Source organism: Pan troglodytes, chromosome 9, assembly GCF_028858775.2.
Source record: "Pan troglodytes isolate AG18354 chromosome 9, NHGRI_mPanTro3-v2.0_pri, whole genome shotgun sequence".
Taxonomy (NCBI): domain Eukaryota; kingdom Metazoa; phylum Chordata; class Mammalia; order Primates; family Hominidae; genus Pan; species Pan troglodytes.
Window position 1 is genome coordinate 18,563,101 of NC_072407.2, and position 17,222 is coordinate 18,580,322.

The 17,222-nt window shown below is 37.6% G+C and overlaps 1 protein-coding gene and 1 non-coding gene across 4 annotated transcripts in view; one reads left to right on the forward strand and one right to left on the reverse strand.

Annotated features, from left to right (window-relative positions):
- COPB1 (COPI coat complex subunit beta 1) overlaps positions 1-17,222 on the reverse strand; it is a 42,359-nt gene that overhangs the window by 9,960 nt on the left and 15,177 nt on the right. For all 3 annotated transcript variants that reach the window (XM_003312926.6, XM_001172089.7, XM_009459983.5), the window contains exons 8-16: positions 15,524-15,643; positions 13,482-13,589; positions 13,251-13,397; positions 12,061-12,206; positions 9,376-9,472; positions 8,251-8,411; positions 6,959-7,079; positions 1,794-2,021; positions 1,141-1,320 (exon numbers count right to left, since the gene is read on the reverse strand). In XM_003312926.6, coding sequence (XP_003312974.1) covers positions 1,141-1,320; positions 1,794-2,021; positions 6,959-7,079; positions 8,251-8,411; positions 9,376-9,472; positions 12,061-12,206; positions 13,251-13,397; positions 13,482-13,589; positions 15,524-15,643 — 1,308 coding nt within the window. The remainder of the gene's footprint in view (positions 1-1,140; positions 1,321-1,793; positions 2,022-6,958; positions 7,080-8,250; positions 8,412-9,375; positions 9,473-12,060; positions 12,207-13,250; positions 13,398-13,481; positions 13,590-15,523; positions 15,644-17,222) is intronic.
- Positions 11,385-11,446, forward strand: LOC112204862 (U7 small nuclear RNA). The gene has a single exon (XR_002938611.1). It is a non-coding gene; the product is annotated as a U7 small nuclear RNA (small nuclear RNA).

A 17,222-nucleotide genomic window follows, 5' to 3' on the forward strand; every position in this document is an offset into this window, starting at 1 on the left:
TATACCCAAAGAACTAAAAGCAGGGACTTGAACAGATATTTGTACATCTGTGTTAACAGCAGCATTCTTCACAGTAACCAAAAGGCAGAAGCAATCCACATATCCAGGGATGGATATATGGATAAACAAAATGTGACATATACTTACAATGTAATATTATTCAGCCTTAATAAGGCAGGAAATTCTGATACATGCTATAACATGAATGAATCTTGAAGACATTATACTGAGTGAAATATGCCAGTCACAAAAGGAAAAATACTGTATTGTTCCACTTCTGTGAGGTACTTAAAATAGTCAAAATCACAGAGACACAAAGTAGAATGGTGGCTAGGGGTAAGTAGAGGTTGAGGGGAAGTAGGAATGACGAGTTATTGTTTAATGGACATAGTTTCAGCTTAGCAAGATGAAAACAGTCCTGGAGATGGCTGCATAACAATATGAATTTAATTAATGCCACAGAACTGTACACTTACAAATGGGTTAAAATGGCAAATCTTTTGCAACTTTAACTATAATTCAAAAAAACTAAAAAAATTTTATAAATGTAATATTATTGATATCAATTCCAAATTTTAAGGGAGGGAAATTGTTTTAGTAATTCCAATTCTGCTACTGACCTTATCTTAAACAAAAGTAATGTAAGACTGTTCATTCAGTCTAATAGATGAGGGATTACTGATTCTTAAATTTATATATTTAAGAGAGTAGAATCATTTTCCTAATAAAATTCTATATGGAACTCAATATATTAAGAATATAAAAGTAGAACTGCTCTGTTTAAAGTAGCAGAGAATAAGAGAAGGTGAGGTCAAGGTGTGGGAAGAGGCCAGGGCTGTTGCCTGTTCAGCTTCCCTTTAAAAACCTCAGCTAACCTTTAAGGATCCCCTTCCCTCAACTTCTATTTATTGGTCTATGATTCCAGACACAACTGGATCGAGTTAAACCATCTGATGGACTTACAGTACTATCACATATAGTAGTAAGGTACTTCATCAGCTTCTGAGTTTCACCTGAGGTTTAATGGACCTATCACAGTGACTTGACAAAATAGTTATCTTTCTTTTAAAAATAGCAGCACTAACAACTTCCTTAAGGAGTCAATTTAAATAATTTAGAGTCTATCAGACATTTTGTTACCTTGTTAAGTTTAGATGCTAGGGGATCCGCTGTCTCTTTCCTCTGTGTGTTACCCATTGCTGCCAGTAAACTCAGCTGAAACTGATCTTCCTTGCAGTTCATTTCATTCTTAGCAGTTAGTTGCATGAAGGAAATGGGGTCATCAGGCTGTACTGTCACATTCCTCTTTTCAGATTCTTTCTGTGTTGAGAATATAACAAAGTCTCTCTTTAATATGAAAAGATAGTTTTTTAGAGGCTTTTGACAGAGACAGCCCTCACATATGAAAACTGAAAAATCAACAAAACAAGAAAACCCACAAAGCACTTTTCTTTTCTTTTTTTTTTTTCCTGAGACAGGCTCTTACTCTGTTGCCCAGGCGGAGTGCAGTGGTATGATCACAGCTCACTGCAGCCTCGAACTCTTAGATTCAAACGATCCTTCCTCCTCAGCCTTCCAAGTAGCTGGAATGACAGGCACATACCACCATGCCTGGCTAATTTTCTCATTTTTTTTGTTGAGACAGGGGCTTGCTATGTAGCCCACACTGGTCTCAAACACCTGGCCCCAAGGAGTCCTCCTGCCTCAGCCTCCCAAAGTGCTGGGATTACAGGCGTGAGCCACTGCACAAAGAGACACAAAACACTTTTGTTGCCTCATCATATATACCTTACCTTTTGGGATAATTTCTCTTCTTCTAGTTTAGCAGATAACATGTGAGAAAGGGACTGTCTGCATTCCTTATTGAAAATGTCATTCATTAAAGGTGAACATTCAGACAAGACCTTGAGGCACAGGGAAATTCGATCCACATCATCATCAGTAATTGGCTTCTTAGGAAGAGAGGATTTTCCCAAATGCAGGATAGTAGCCATGAGCAACATAGCCTCAGCAACAAAAGACTAAGAAAGTAGAGAAATCGGTTACTGATATTGTCTTGATTCTCAGATTGCAATCATGTCACTTCATTATAATTCACAATCTAAATTTTCACTTCACCTGAATAAGATTTCAAATTCTTTGGATTTTATGTCCATATCTGTTTTTGCATTCTTCTCCTTCCTTTCTACTCTTAACTGCCACTCTCTAAGACCTGCATTAATCCTCAATTAGAGACAGCAGAGGCTTTTTAACTGTTTTCCCTTGCTCCAGTCCTTCTCTGTAACCACTTCATATGCTGATGCTGTCCTTTTTAATCCCAACTACAGAAAAGTTAAAAGAATGATATACTTTACCAATTGTTAACATTTTGCCACATTTGCTTACCTATTCTGTATATGTACACTTTTTTTTTTGGCTGACATGTGAAAAAGTCTTCACCTCATAAATGCTTCAGCATTCATCTCCTAAGAGTCAGAACAGTTTCCTACAAACCACAATTTCATTTTCTCACCTAAAAAATTCAACAATCCCAAAATACAGCTTCTATACTCTGAATTCAAATAAATCTCCCTAAATTGTCTTAAAATGTTTTTGTTTTATTTTTTAAATCCAGGATCAGCTTCATGCATTTTATCCCTCTTAATCTAGACCAGTTCTCTGCCTTTTTGTTTTTAATCACACTAACTTTTTTAAAGAACTGAGGCCAGTTGTTTTATAGAATATCCCACACTTTTGATTAGAATACCAGATAGGTGATGTTTTGTATTTCACCCTGTACTGCATCACAAGGTACCTAAAGTTAGGCTGTCCAATTATTGTGCTGCTAAGCGTGATCACCTGATGCTGCTATCTTAATCTTTATACTGCACCAATCATTTCACTCCCTATGTAAATACCTTTAATGAATGTCAGCCTTCATACTGAAGTCCATATTACTTAGCTCGCTATTCAAAGTCTTCCACAAGTGATTGCAACTTACTTTTTTAGTCTCATGTAGCATTATCCTGACACATATGCTCTAAGCCCTTGCCAAATTGCCTTTGGCTGAGTACTGATCTGCACACATGCATGAAAAACTACTGGAGGCCTGGGAAAAACCAGCAGAAGAGTAAGTATATGTCCCCCAAGCTTGGATACTGTCTCCAAAAGGAGAGGAAAGAGAGGAGGGGACAGAAAAAAAAAATCCGAGGAAATGACTGAAAATGTCCCAAACTGATGGAGATATAAACCTGCAAACCCAACAAGCTCAATGAACCACAAGTACAGCAAACATGAAGAAAACCACACTAAGGCACATCCTAATCAAATTACTGAAACCAAGTGAAAAGGAGAAAATCTAAAACCAGTGGAAGAAATACACACACACACACACACACACACACACACACACACACACACACACTCTCCACCCAGGGAGATAAGAATGACAGTAGACTTCTCACCAAAAAGCCAGAAGACAATGGAGCTTTACTTTTACACTACTGGGGAAAAAAAACAGAAGACTTAGAATCCTATACCCACAAAGGTAACTTTCTAAAGTGTACAAAAAAATAGGCTTTTTCCAGACAAAAACTGGAACAATCTGTTGCCAACAAATCTGCACTTTAAGAAAAGTTAAAGCAAATTCTTTAGGCAAAAGATGTATGATACCAGAAACTTAGTCCTACACAAAGAAATGAAGAGTGTTGGAAATGGCATAAATGAAGGAGTGCCAGTGAGATTATAAGCAACCAAACTTCCTTTTGTACCAAACAGTGCAAACATTATTAACTCGGTATGTTACAAGAAACTGGCTCTTTTAAGCAGGTATCAGTAAACACTCCCAACTTCCAGAAGTGATGCAACCAGGAGAGGAAAGCAAATTCAACTCTGAGATAAAAAAATGTTGGAGACTTTTAAAAAACATACTTTAAAGATTATACTGTGACCAGACCTGAATAAATAAATGCCCACAAAAGAGTTACAAAATAAATTATTGCTCAAAAATCAAATCAATTAAGGGATAATATACCTTGTAAATTATCTGGCTCTCATTTATGGCCTTTCTTATAATGGAATTAAAACAAAAACAAAAAAAACCTGGCCAGGCACGGTGGCTCATGCCTGTAATCCCAGCACTTTGGGAGGCCGAGGTGGACGGATCACCTGAGGTCAGCAGTTCGAGACCAGCCTGGTCAACATGGTGAAACCCCAGTCTCTACTAAAAATACAAAAAAAATTAGACAGGCGTGGTGGCAGGCGCCTGTAGCCCCAGCTACTCGGGAGGCTGAGCCAGGAGAATCGCTTGAACCCAGGAGGCGGAGGTTGCAGTGAGCTGAGATCATGCCACGGCACTCCGGCCTGGGCAAGAAGAGTGAGACTCCGTCTAAAAAAAAAATTTTTTTTAGATCAAGCTGTTAGTCTCCAAAAACGAAGGAAATATGAGTGATGTGAGTGAAAGTGTTTCAATTTAGAAACCTGCTGTATAGATAACCAACATAATACAAAAGCTGAAGGAATCAAAAGGAGTCCCATTGCTACAGGCCCAATTTGAATGTCAGAAATTGCTGTGGTAGGACATTGTAACCAACTCTGCGCTACTACCACAAATGTTCTATGGATTCTGTTTCTTAAATAATAAGAGTTGAAACTACTTGATCAGTGGCAGCAGAATGGATGTTGTCTTAGCAGGCATGAAAACATTCATTTCTTTCTACATCTCCATCAGAGCTCTTGGGTGACCAGCTAAATTGTCAATGAACAGTAATATTTTAAAAGGAGTCTTTTATTTCTGAGCAGTAGGTCTCAATGGTGAGCTTAAAATACTTAGTAAGCCATCCCATAAAGAGGATGTGCTGACATCCAGGCTTTGTTGTTCCACTGACAGAGCACAGACAGAGTTGATTAAGCACAATTCTTAAGAGCCCTAGGATTTTCAAAATGGGAAATGAGCAATGGCTTCAACTTAAGTTACTGGTTGTATTAGCCCTTACCAAAAGAGTCAGCCTATCCTTTGAAGCTTTGAAGCCAGGCACCGACTTCTCTCTAGCTACCAAAGTCCTAGATGGCATCTTCTTCCAATATAAGGTTGTTTAGTCTACACTGAAAATCTGTTGTTTAGTGTGGTCACCTTCACCAATGATCTTGGCTAGATCTTCCAGATAACTTGCCACAGCTTCTCCATTAGGACTTGCTACTTCATGTCAAACTTTTACAATATGAAGACGGGCTTATTTCCATAAACCTCATGAACCAACCTCTGCTAGCTTCAAACTCTTCTTCTGAAGCTTCCTAACCTCTCTCAGCCTTCATGGAATTGAAGAGAGTTAAGGTCTTAGTCTGGATTAGGCTTTTGGCTTAAGGGAATCTTGTGGCTGGTTTTATCTTCTATCCAGACCACTCAAACTTTCTATCAGCAATAAAGCTATTTCGCTTTCTTTCTTCTTCTTTTTCCTCCTCGAGACGGAGTCTTGTTCTGTCTCCCAGGCTGGAGTGCAGTGGTGTGATGTCAGCTCACTGCAACCTCTGCCTCCCATGTTCAAACAGTTCTCCTGCCTCAGCCTCCCAAGTAGCTGGGAGTACAGGCGCCTGCCACCACACCTGGCTAATTTTTGTATTTTTAGTAGAGACAGGGTTTCACCATGTTGGCCAGGCTGGTCTCGAACTCCTGACCTCGTGATCCGCCTGTCTCGGGCCTCCCAAAGTGCTGGTGTGAGTCACCACGCCTGCCAAATGTTTCACTTTCTTATCATTCATGTGTTTACTGGAGTAGCACTTTTAATTTGCTTTAAGAGCATTTCCTTTGCATGCATAACTTGGCTACCTACTTGGCAAAAGCAGCCTAGCTTTTGGCTTAGCTTAGCTTTTGACATGCATTCCTTACTAAGTTTAATTATTTCTCACTTTTGATTTAAAGTGAAAGACATGTGACTCTTCCCTTCACTTAGAAGCCATTGTAGGATTATTAACCGGCCTAATTTCAATATTGTGGTATCTCAGGGAATAGAATAGGGAGGCCCAAGGAGGAAAGAGACGGGGTAACAGCCAGTTGGTGGAGCAGTCGGAACACACACAACAATTATTGATTACGTTTACTATTTTATATGGGAATGGTTCCTGGCATCCCAAAACAACTATGATAGTAACATTAAAGATCACTGATAACAGATCACCATAACAGATGTAATAATAATGAAAAAGTTTGAAATATTGTGAGAATTACCAAAATGTAACACAGAGATATGAAGTGAGCATATGCTTATTTGGAAAAATGGTGCTAACAGACTTGCTCAACTCAGGGTTCCCACAAACCTTCATTTGTTTAAAAAAAAAAAAAAAAAGCAATATGTGCAAAGTACAATAAAATGAAGTATGCCTGTAAATGCTATGTAAATAATTGTTACACTGTATTGTTTTCAACTTTCTAATATTTTTTACTGTTTATCATTTTTTAAAAAAGATATTTTCAATCCATAGTTGATTGAATCTGCAGGTGCAGAAGCTGTGAATATGGAGGACCAACTGCATACCATTGTAAATGGGTGTTTGGTTAGAACGGTCAGAAGCTACAAAGCAGGCATGAACTACAGATGAGAATAACTTAAGAGACATTCTGGAATAAAACAGACAATGACCGAATGGATGCAGATGCTGGAGAGAAGGACATTTCCTTCACTGGTCCTGAACTAATCCCAGCAAACTGAGGTGACTTCATAAATCCTTTCTCTTCCACTGGAATAATCACATGACATTGTTATTGTATTACTTTGTCAATTTTCATTTTTTTAAAGCCCAAACAGAAGAGGAAGATACTTTATCAATTTTAGAGTAATATATTACTGTGTCCACTTCTGCTATTAAATCATAAACTCTTCCATGACAGAAACTTAGCATTAATTTTTGAGTCCCTCACTGTTCAATGCATATAGTAGGCACTGAATGTTTAATTGTTGGTTAAATGTAAAATAAATGAACTTACATTTTGCTTTTTCTTCTCCTGAACCAAAGCTACATAGCGCAATGCAATCTTGGTCAGAGTTGTGGCAAGGGAGGCAGCAACAAAGAAATCTCCATCCAGAAGGAATCCTCTCAAGGGAGGTCTGCAAAGCAACCAAGGAAAATCAAACCCACCAAGTTGCTAAGCAGCATGCAGCTTCTGTATAAATGAATGATATAGGCCTATTAAACACTCTTATTACCATCCTTCAGTGATAAGGATACCTTAGCTAACTAACTCCTTAGCTCCCAGAAGAAAGAAGGAAAAAGAAAAATAATACATGACTTTAAAACTTATCTTTGGCCAGGTGCAGTGGCTCACACCTCTAATCCCAGCACTTTGGGAGGCCAAGGCGGGCGGATTACCTGAGGTCAGGAGTTCGAGGACAGCCTGGCCAACATGGTGAAACCCCGTCTCTACTAAAAATACAAAAATTAGCTGGGCATGGTGGCACAAACCTGTAATCCCAGCTACTCAGGAGATTGAGGCAGGAGAACTGCTTGAGCCCAGGAGACAGGTTGCAGTGAGCCATGATCGCGCCACTGCACTCTAGCCTGGCCGACAGAGCAAGACTCTGTGTCCAAAAAAAAAAAAAAAAAAAAAAAAAGAGAAAACTTATCTTTGAATGACACAAAAGCCATCAGAATATGGAAAGATAAAATATTTAATTAGGGGCATACGTAATTGCAGCTAATGAAGTACCTCCGAATTCCAGCTTACCTGTTTATTTACTGGGTAAGCCTCAAATTCTTCTTCCATAAAATGGAGATAATATATTCTATCTCAAAGGCTTATTGTCAAGACTATATGAGACAAACTACTTAGCACAATGCCTAGCACTTAGTGGGTATTCAGTAAAATTTTAGGCAAAGATTTCACCATCTTCACCATTAAAATTTACTTAATAGAAAAATGCACAATTTTATTCCATCATTTAGAAATTGAAAAATCTTCAAAATGTTTTCAGATGCTAATAAACAACAAAACTCAAATATCTTCAGTTACCCCCACTTAGCATTTTCTGAGTAAAAATAATTTGAGTTTAAACAGAACAGTTATTTCCATAAAAACACTGGAAGGGACAGAGGATTAAAACCATCAATACAATTCCTAGGGGGAAGAATTTAAACATCCTCCGCTTCTCAAGTACCTTAAATGGCAAAGATTTTCATTTTGATTGCAAAAGCAAGAGAAAAGAAATCATTTGACTGTTTTACATACAAGAGTAATAATAAAAGTAGTACAGCTGGCAGGGTATATGTGCCATAAATTACCTGTCTTCCTCTTTCTTGGTGGGTCTAGAACTGCTAAGGGCACTCTGAGTTGCATAGGTACCCATTTCAGTAACCAATTTCTGAACTGGCCCTACAGTTATTTCTTCTTCAGGTTTTAATTCACCAGCTTCTTTCTTTATTTCTGACTCTACAATTGGGATCTAAAAGTCAATTGGAAACATCATTTTAGTAATAGTATCAACAGCAAGCAAAATTATATTTAAATATTTGATTGTTTCTCTAAAAAAGGCATTACCCTAATGGGATTTTTGGAACTGGGAACTCTGCTTTCAATTTATTTCCTTCCCAGGATAATGTAGTAGGTAGAATAGGGGCTTCAGAGATGGATATTCCAGGGTTTGAATTCTCACTCTGCCACTTACTTCTTTGGACCTCAGTTTCTTAATCTGCTAAGTGGAAATCTTAATTCTTTCTACACATTTTACCTAATAGAAAAATGCATTGGACAGTGTCTAACACAAAGTAGATGGTCATTAAGTCGTATTCCTCTTCTTCATTCCTTTCCTTGAAATTTTAACCAAAACAGTACTCATCCTTCTAAAATGAAATAAATCCGACTTATTTGTACATAATAACCTCATCAACTAACTTTTAAATTAACTGAATGGCTATTATGTATTTATTACTCAATACCAGTCCATTACCTAATGTAAGAGCACTAAGAGTATTTAATCATTACGTATTTTAATTTATTTTATAGGTGAAAAAAACTGACGTCAAGTTAGGTTGAGGAACTTATATTCAAGGTCCTCCAGCTAACTGTCGACAGAACAATGACTAGAACTAATTGTCAGGTCTCCTGATAATTAGTCCACTATTCTTTCTATTCTACCATAAGGTTGTTAGGATGAAGAATACTGTCAGTTTTAGTGCATAAATATTCTAAAGTCAGACTTACTCTAAGGCATTCTTCCTTCAGAATACAGGCTAAAGCAGAATTTTACAAGCTGCTGCTTCTTTTTTTTTTTAATAAACACAGAACATTTTGTTCAAACAAAATCTAACTCAGAAGTGTAAATAATGTAAGCAAATCACTATAAAAAGTCAGATTTTCCTAAAGGAAAAATTACCATATAAAGTAACATTTACTAAAGTAAAACATACCTCTCCAAGGGACCTGCGGATCTCAGTCATCACACTCTGAATGTCTTCCTTGGTACTACAGTATTCTCCCAGGATCCATAATGCTCCTCGGTAAATCCTAGCACAATACAAGATCTGAAACATGAACTTGGCAGACAAATCTTGAAGCAGAGATCTTTCTTTGTTAATTTAAGCTCAAATAAAAACAAGGCCCAGGCACTCACGCCTGTAATCCCAGCACTTTGGGAGGCCGAGGTGGGCGGATCACGAAGTCAGGAGATCGAGACCATCCTGGCTAACATGGTAAAATCACGTCTCTACTAAAAATACAAAAAAATTAGCCGGGCATGGTGGCGGGCGCCTGTAGTCCCAGCTACCCGGGAGGCTGAGGCAGGAGAATGGCGGGAACCCTTTCTCGGGAGGCGGAGCTTGCAGTGAGCCAAGATCGCGCCACTGCACTTCAGGCTGGGTGACAGAGCGGGACTCCCTCTCAAAAAAAAAAAAAAAAAAAAAAAAAAAAAAAAAAAAAACAAGGGCCAGGCACGGTGGCTCACGCCTGTAATCCTAGCACATTCAGAGGCTGAGGCCAGCGGATCACTTGAGCCCAGGAGCTCAAAACCAGCCTGGGCAACATGGTGAAACCCCATCTCTACTAAAAATACAAAAATCAGCCAGGCATGGTGATGCACATCTGTAATCCCAGCTATTGAGGAAACTGAGGCATAAGAGCTCCTTGAGGCCGGGCACAGTGGCTCACGCCTGTAATCCCAGCACTTTGAGAGGCTGAGGCGGGCGGATCACCTGAGGTTGGGAGTTCAAGACCAGCCTCACAAACATGGTGAAACCTCGTCTCTACTGAAAATACAAAAAAAATTAGCTGGATGCAGTGGCACGCGCCTGTAGTCCAGATACTTGGGAGGCTGAGGCTGGAGAATCGCTTGAACATGAGAGGCGGCGGTTGCAGTGAGCCGAGATCGCACCACTGCACTCTAGCCTGTGAGACAGAGCAAGACTCCATCTCAAAAAAAAAAAAAAAAAAAAAAAAAGAACTGCCTGAATCCAGGAGGCGGAGGTTGCAATGCCCTGAGATAGCGCCACTGCACTCCAGCCTGGGTGACAGAGCAAGCTTCTGTCTCAATAACAAAAAAACAAAAAACAAAAACCAACAAGATTCTGCAGTTCTAAAGTATTTTAGATAAATATTTCAGAAAGAATCTAACAAAACCTAGGTTTCAGTTCTCTCCAGCAATCACAAAGATTAAAAGTAAAATAACTGTTCTTGTTAATTATTATTAGGAACATTCTAAAACTGGTAAACCTAGCAGTAAAAATAAAATACCAAAATGTTTCCCAGTAAAGTGTCCATTTAGGACACAGTGAAGGCAAATTTGGCTTTATCTCTTACTACTATAAGAAATGTATTATTTTATGGCCAGACACAGTGGCTCACACCTGTAATCTCAGCATCTGGGGAGGATGAGGTGGGAGGATTGCTTTAGTCCAGGAGTTCGAGACCAGCCTGGGCAACAAAGCAAGGCCCTCATCTCTCTTAAAAAAATAAATAAATAAAATAAAGTAAAAACAAAACAAAAACAAAAACAAAAAATCAGGAATGTATTATTTTAATGTAAAAAGTAATTCACTTTTTATTTTCAGTCACTGAAGAGGCAAGGTGTTGAACTGAACAATGGATACAGAAGAAGTACAAGGGATCAGTAAAAAAATAATAGTAAAGCAACCATTCATTCATTCATTTAGATTAAAAAAATACACAGAGACAAAGTCTCACCATGTTGCCCAGGCTGGTCTCCAACTCCTGACATCCAGCAATTCTCCTGCCTTGGCCTCCCAAAGTGCTGGGAATACCGGTGTGAGCCACCATACCCAGCCAACAATTCTTTAGTTTAAAATGTTAAACTGAATAAAGTCCTTAGTCATCTTTCCCCTAAGATTTTAATTAAATTTATTCAGAAAAAATTAATTATAGAAACCAAAGCTCTAAGAGATAATGGCTGTCAAAAACAAATTCTTAGTGTTATAGCTCTTTTAAAATTTGTTTAGTAGGCTTTCCGGTTTTTGCCGGAAAGCCCTCTCACAAAAAAAAAAAAAAAAAAAAAAAAGCAAATCCTTAATATGATTTTCTTCTCACAAAGGAAGCAAATCCTGCTCTGCTCACTTCCATAAATATTAATATATTTTCATATCATAAAAACAATTTTGTACTTGTCCCTTCCTTCCTAAGACATATTTCAAGTCTGTTAGAGGCTATCCATCAGATGCTTTAAATGAAGCAAAATTTAGATGCAACAGTCCTTTTTCATTAGCAAAGGCTCTCCGAAGGGAAAGACAGATTTAGGTTGCATTGTCAATCTTTCTCTTCATTAAATGTGACAGGAAGATATAAATAATAGTAATAGCCAAAAAGTGATGCCATTTAAAAATATGCTCTTTAGTTACTTTAAGATTCGCAATGTTTTAGAGAAAATCAGAAAAGAGACCCTGAGCTAAATCACTCCTAAAAAAATTATTTTGGGCCATTTATTATAGATTAAATGAGAGTGGAGTTAGCGTGATGCTTGTTGTACAAACTTGTCTTATTTTGGCTTGATTGTCCTCTCCATTCTATTTTCTATCAACTGACCCTTTAAAGATAAAAACTGATAAAATGCTTACTTGACCTTACATTTAAATGTATTTTAAACCTACTTGACAGATTTAATAGCATGAAAGACTTCAAGCATCTTCTCAACAATAAGCATTCTCAGGTTATCAAAGCGCTGAATGGCTTCACGAACAAACTCCAAGACATCAGCAGCTGCTGCTTCGTTGTTGTCACTGAGAAATTCCATTAACTAAAAGAAAAAAAAAAAAAGGAAAATGGAACTAACAATTTTCGAAAAGAAAATTATCTAGGACAAGAAATAAATTAAAAGAATGTAATTCTTTTTTTGTTTTCTAAGAGACAGGGTCTTGCTTTGCTGCCCAGGCTAGAGAATAGTGGCACAATCATAGCTCACTGCAGCCTTGAACTCTTGGGCTCAAGTGATCCTCTGGCAGCCTCAGCCTCCCCAGGAGCTAGGACTTCAGGCATGACACTATGCCTAACTAATATTAATTTTTTTGTAGAGACAGGGTCTCCCTATATTGCCCTGGCTGGTCTTGAATCCCTGGCCTCAAGTAATCCTCTTGCCTAGCCCTCCCAAAGTGCTCGAATTACAGACATGAAGCGCCATGCCTGACCCTTGTAATTCTTAATAATTTTCAAATACACAACAAAATGTAAATTGAGAGACAAGTACTATTATGTAAACAAAGTCACAATGGCTTTTCCATTTTATGTGCAGCAAAATTTATTTTAAAATTCACTATAAAAGATAAGCTAGAGATCCAAAACTCAAAATAAATAAATGAATTCGATCCTCCTAAATTGTAACTAAAATCATTTTAGAGAGAACTCAAGAGCTCAAAGGCAAAAATCAAATTATAATAACATACCTCACTTATCTGATAGTGACAGCAAAATATTCTACATATGTGAATTTTTCCTATAACTGATTCCTTTAAGAGCTAAAGCTATTTAAAATAAATACCTATTTGCCTTACTGAATAATATACATACACAGCATAATTTTACTTTAGGTAACTGTATCATCAATTAAAATAATATGCAAAGCTTTTTTTTGGTCACTGTTTTTGTTTTTTTGATGAATATGCAAGTGAAAGAAGTCAGTCCTCACCCTTCTGACTTTAAAGGTAGAGGTAGATATAAAGATCACTTCTCACCATGAGATTTAATGGTTCTAGGCAGCTGAGATTTCTGGAGTTTGTCAAATAACTATATTTTTTTAAAAATTCTTTTAGATAATTTCAAAATTAAAGTCATCAGAATTACATACCACAGGAATAACATTTGCAGCCATATCTGGAAATCGGACAGAACAGGAATGCAATGTTCGCACTAGGAGTTGTCTGTATTTGTCAGTATCTTCATGCTCAGACACATTATTTGTTTTTATCACTTCCTTCTTCAGGACAATAACCAGCTTATAGAATGAAGTAAAAATAAGTGAGAGTTACATCATATTTGGGCCTGATAGCTACAAAGTGCTGTCAGAGTTTCCTTTTACCTCTTCAACATTTCTAGAAGAGACAAGATCCAGTGCTAACTGCAGAGTTTTCTTTCGTACTTCTAAGTCTGGTGTGCTCAATACTCTTAGGATATCCATAACCAGATCCTAAAAAAGAAGAAAAAATCAAGAATTAACACCAATCTTTCTGGTCACAGGAAAAAAATCTTCACTGCAGAATGGTGGGGTTTATCTATCATCACTTTAATTCTTTAATCAATAACAAAACCACTAGTGGTGGAAGAACTAGATAGTTTGGGTCTCCTGATACACTGCAATATGAAATAATAGCACATGACACATTCAAACTGATAATGTTTACTTTGACTCTGTCAAGCTAAAGCTAAAGCTCCAACTTACAGTTTATAGAAAGTAACAGAAGTCAAAGAACAAGCTAAACAACGTAAGAAAGTAGTCATACACATCCAGAAAGAGGGGCATTTTATAGTATTACTGGTCTGGTCTCTTCAACAAATCAGTGTCATAAAAAAAAGATACTGTCCAAAATTAAGAGACTGAAAGGGCATAACCACCAAATACGATACATGGTCACAAAATGGGCAAACTAAACAAAAAGGGCTTTTGGGATAACTGGGAAAATCTACATATAGACTTGGTATTAGATAACATTCATAAATTATTAACAATTTCGTTAAATGTGATATTATTTGACTCCATAGGAAAATGTAACATTTAAAAGATGCACACTTAAAAACAATTCGAAACTGATAAAAAAGTTCTAAGAGTGAACTCCTGTATATCCTTCACCTACATTCACCAGTTAATATCTTCCCACATTTGCTCTTTTCTTTTTTTGAGATGGAGTCTTGCTCTGTCACCCAGGCTGGAGTGCAGTGGCAAGATCTTGGCTCACTGCAACCTCTGCCTCCTGGGTTCAAGCAATTCTCCTGTCTCAGCCTCCTGAGTAGCTGGGACTACAGTTGCACGCCACCATGTCCAGCTAATTTTTGTATTTTTAATGGAGACAGGGAGGGTTTCACCATATTGGTCAGGGTGGTCTCGAACTCCTGACCTCAGGTGATCCACCTGCCTCAGCCTCCCAAAGTGCTGCGATTTTAGGCATGAGCCACCACACCTGGCCCACATTTGCTCTTTACTGCTGATAATTTTAGTGTATCTCTCTCAAGGGTAAGGATAATTTCTTATATAACCACATTATAATTATCAGAGAATTTAACACTGATCAATACTATTAACTAATATACACACCATATTCATATTTCTCAATCTGTCCCAATAATGTCCTTCATAGAAATTTGTTGTTGCTGTTGTTCTGATCCAAGATCAGCACTGCATTTACCTGTCATGGGGTTTTATTTTTATAACCATTATTATTCTCATGGATTAAACAAATACGGTGATAATTTTCTAGAATCAGATCATCTTTTATTCTCAATTGGTATAATAATTTTCCACGAAATGTAAATTATATTCAAATTAAAATGAGTATGTCACTATCGCTAAGAATAGTCAATACAGTACAAACCGAAAAGATAAAAAAATATAATACTGATTCACTTTAGAAAAACATTTTTTTTTTTTGAGACAGAGTCTCACTCTGTTGCCCAGGCTGGAGTGCAGTGGCACGATCTCAGCTCACTGCAACCTCTGCCTCCTGGGTTCAAGTGATTCTCCTGCCTCAGCCTCCCAAGTAGTTGGGATTACAGGCGCACTTCACCACACCCAGCTAATTTTTGTTATTTTTAGTATAGACAGGGTTTTACCATGTTGGCCAGGCTGGTCTCAAACTCCTGACCTCAGATGATGTGCCTGCCTCTGCCTCCCAAAGTGCTAGGATTACAGGCGTGAGCCACTGCGTCCAGCCATTTTAGAAATATTTTTTGTGGTAAAGATAATACCCCAAAAGGCTATGACGACTCAATAGTTAACACTTTAGCTGATCAAAATATAAACTGCTCAGTTTCCAAGCATTTAGGTTAACCAAGATGGGCAAAGCTTGAGAATGACCTAAATTTGAAAAACATTTTATTTAGGATCTCTCTTTTTCAGATAACACTTACCTGTAGTACTCGTTCATGAGCAGGATGCTCTTTTAATTCTATCAAGCGATCCAAAACTATGAGTTTTACATTGTTGTCGCTCTCCTTAATAATTAAATCAATGTAACACTGAGCAGCAGCCTATATAAAAAAAAAATACATTTTAAGAAGTTATTCATCTATCATAAAATTTGAAAATAAGCATGCGCGCGCACACCACACACACACACACACACACTCCCATGAAGCCAAAATACACTCATTAATTAATCCCTGTACTAGAGTTTATATATTATACATTTTGTTCTGAGGAATGGGTTCCTCTAGTCCCTTGTTATTTTTCAAACTTACAGAAGATTAGAGGCATTACAAATTAAAAGGATGAAAAAAAGCTGCTATAGGTAGACATACTTACTAACAGCCAAAATTTAAGGGTTAAAACTAAGGAACAAGCCAGAAAAATGCAGGAAAAGAATCCCAAGAAGTACATCGATTAAGCATATTTCAGTTTAGAGGCAAAGTCTAACTCATCTGCATTGCAGTACACAAACAACAAGAATATAAAGATCACCCAGAGTTGTTAAAATATTTTAGTATTTATAATAACTATTAATAAGACAAAAAATGTGTAAAGTATTTTAGAATGATAGAATAAAATGTCCATACTGATACAAAGAAAGAAGGAAGGAAAAGAAGGGAGGGAGGGAAGAGAAAGAACAGCCCTTCCTTGCATAAGAATTCCAATAAATAAATACTGAATGAGAGAAATAGAAAACCACCATTAGAATACCAAAGCAATAATTGTTGTAAGAAAATCCATTGATGGATGCTAAAATAAGTAGGTATGAATTTGAGGAACAACATATTTGCATAGTTTCAAAGTATCTCCCCCTACAACATGTACTGATTACACTAGAAGAAATCATAAAACTGGAAGATCTGGCAGACAGCACCTTCACTGATCAAGGTTAACATCATCAGTAATAAGACATACAGACATCATGTACTCCTTGGTAAGATACACTAAGAAGGACACATCACTTCTGTGGTATTCTTTCCAAAAATGTACAACCTCAATCTGAGAAAACATCAGACAAACCCAAGTTACGGGATATTTTACAAACAAACCAGCCAGTATTCTTCAAATGCGTCAAGATCATGAAAAATAATAAGTGACTAAGAACTAGCACAGATCGGAGGAGACTACGATATGACCACTGCATACAATATGGGATCCTAGGTTAGATCCTGAACAAAAAAAGGACATCAGTGGGAAAACTGATGAAATATGAATAAAGCCTGTAGTTTGGTTAATAATATTGTTCTGATGTTAATTTTGTAGTTTTGACAATTATATGATTATAGAAGATGTGAACATATGAGAAAGGCTGGGAGAAGAATATATAAGAATGTTGTCCTCATCGGGCATGGTGGCTCACGCCTATAATCCCAGCACTTTGGGAGGTCGAGGCGGGTGGATCACAAGGTCAGGAGATCGAGACCATTCTGGCCAACATGGTGAAACCCTGTCTCTACCGAAAATACAAAAATTAGCTGGGTGTGGTGGCATGCGCCTGTAGTCCCAGCTACTCAGGAGGCTGAGGCAGGAGAATCACTTGAATCTGGGAGGCGGAGGTTGCAGTGAGCCAAGATCCCACCAGTATCCTCCAACCTGAGCGACGGAGTGAGACTCTGTCTCAAAAAACAAAAACAAAACAAA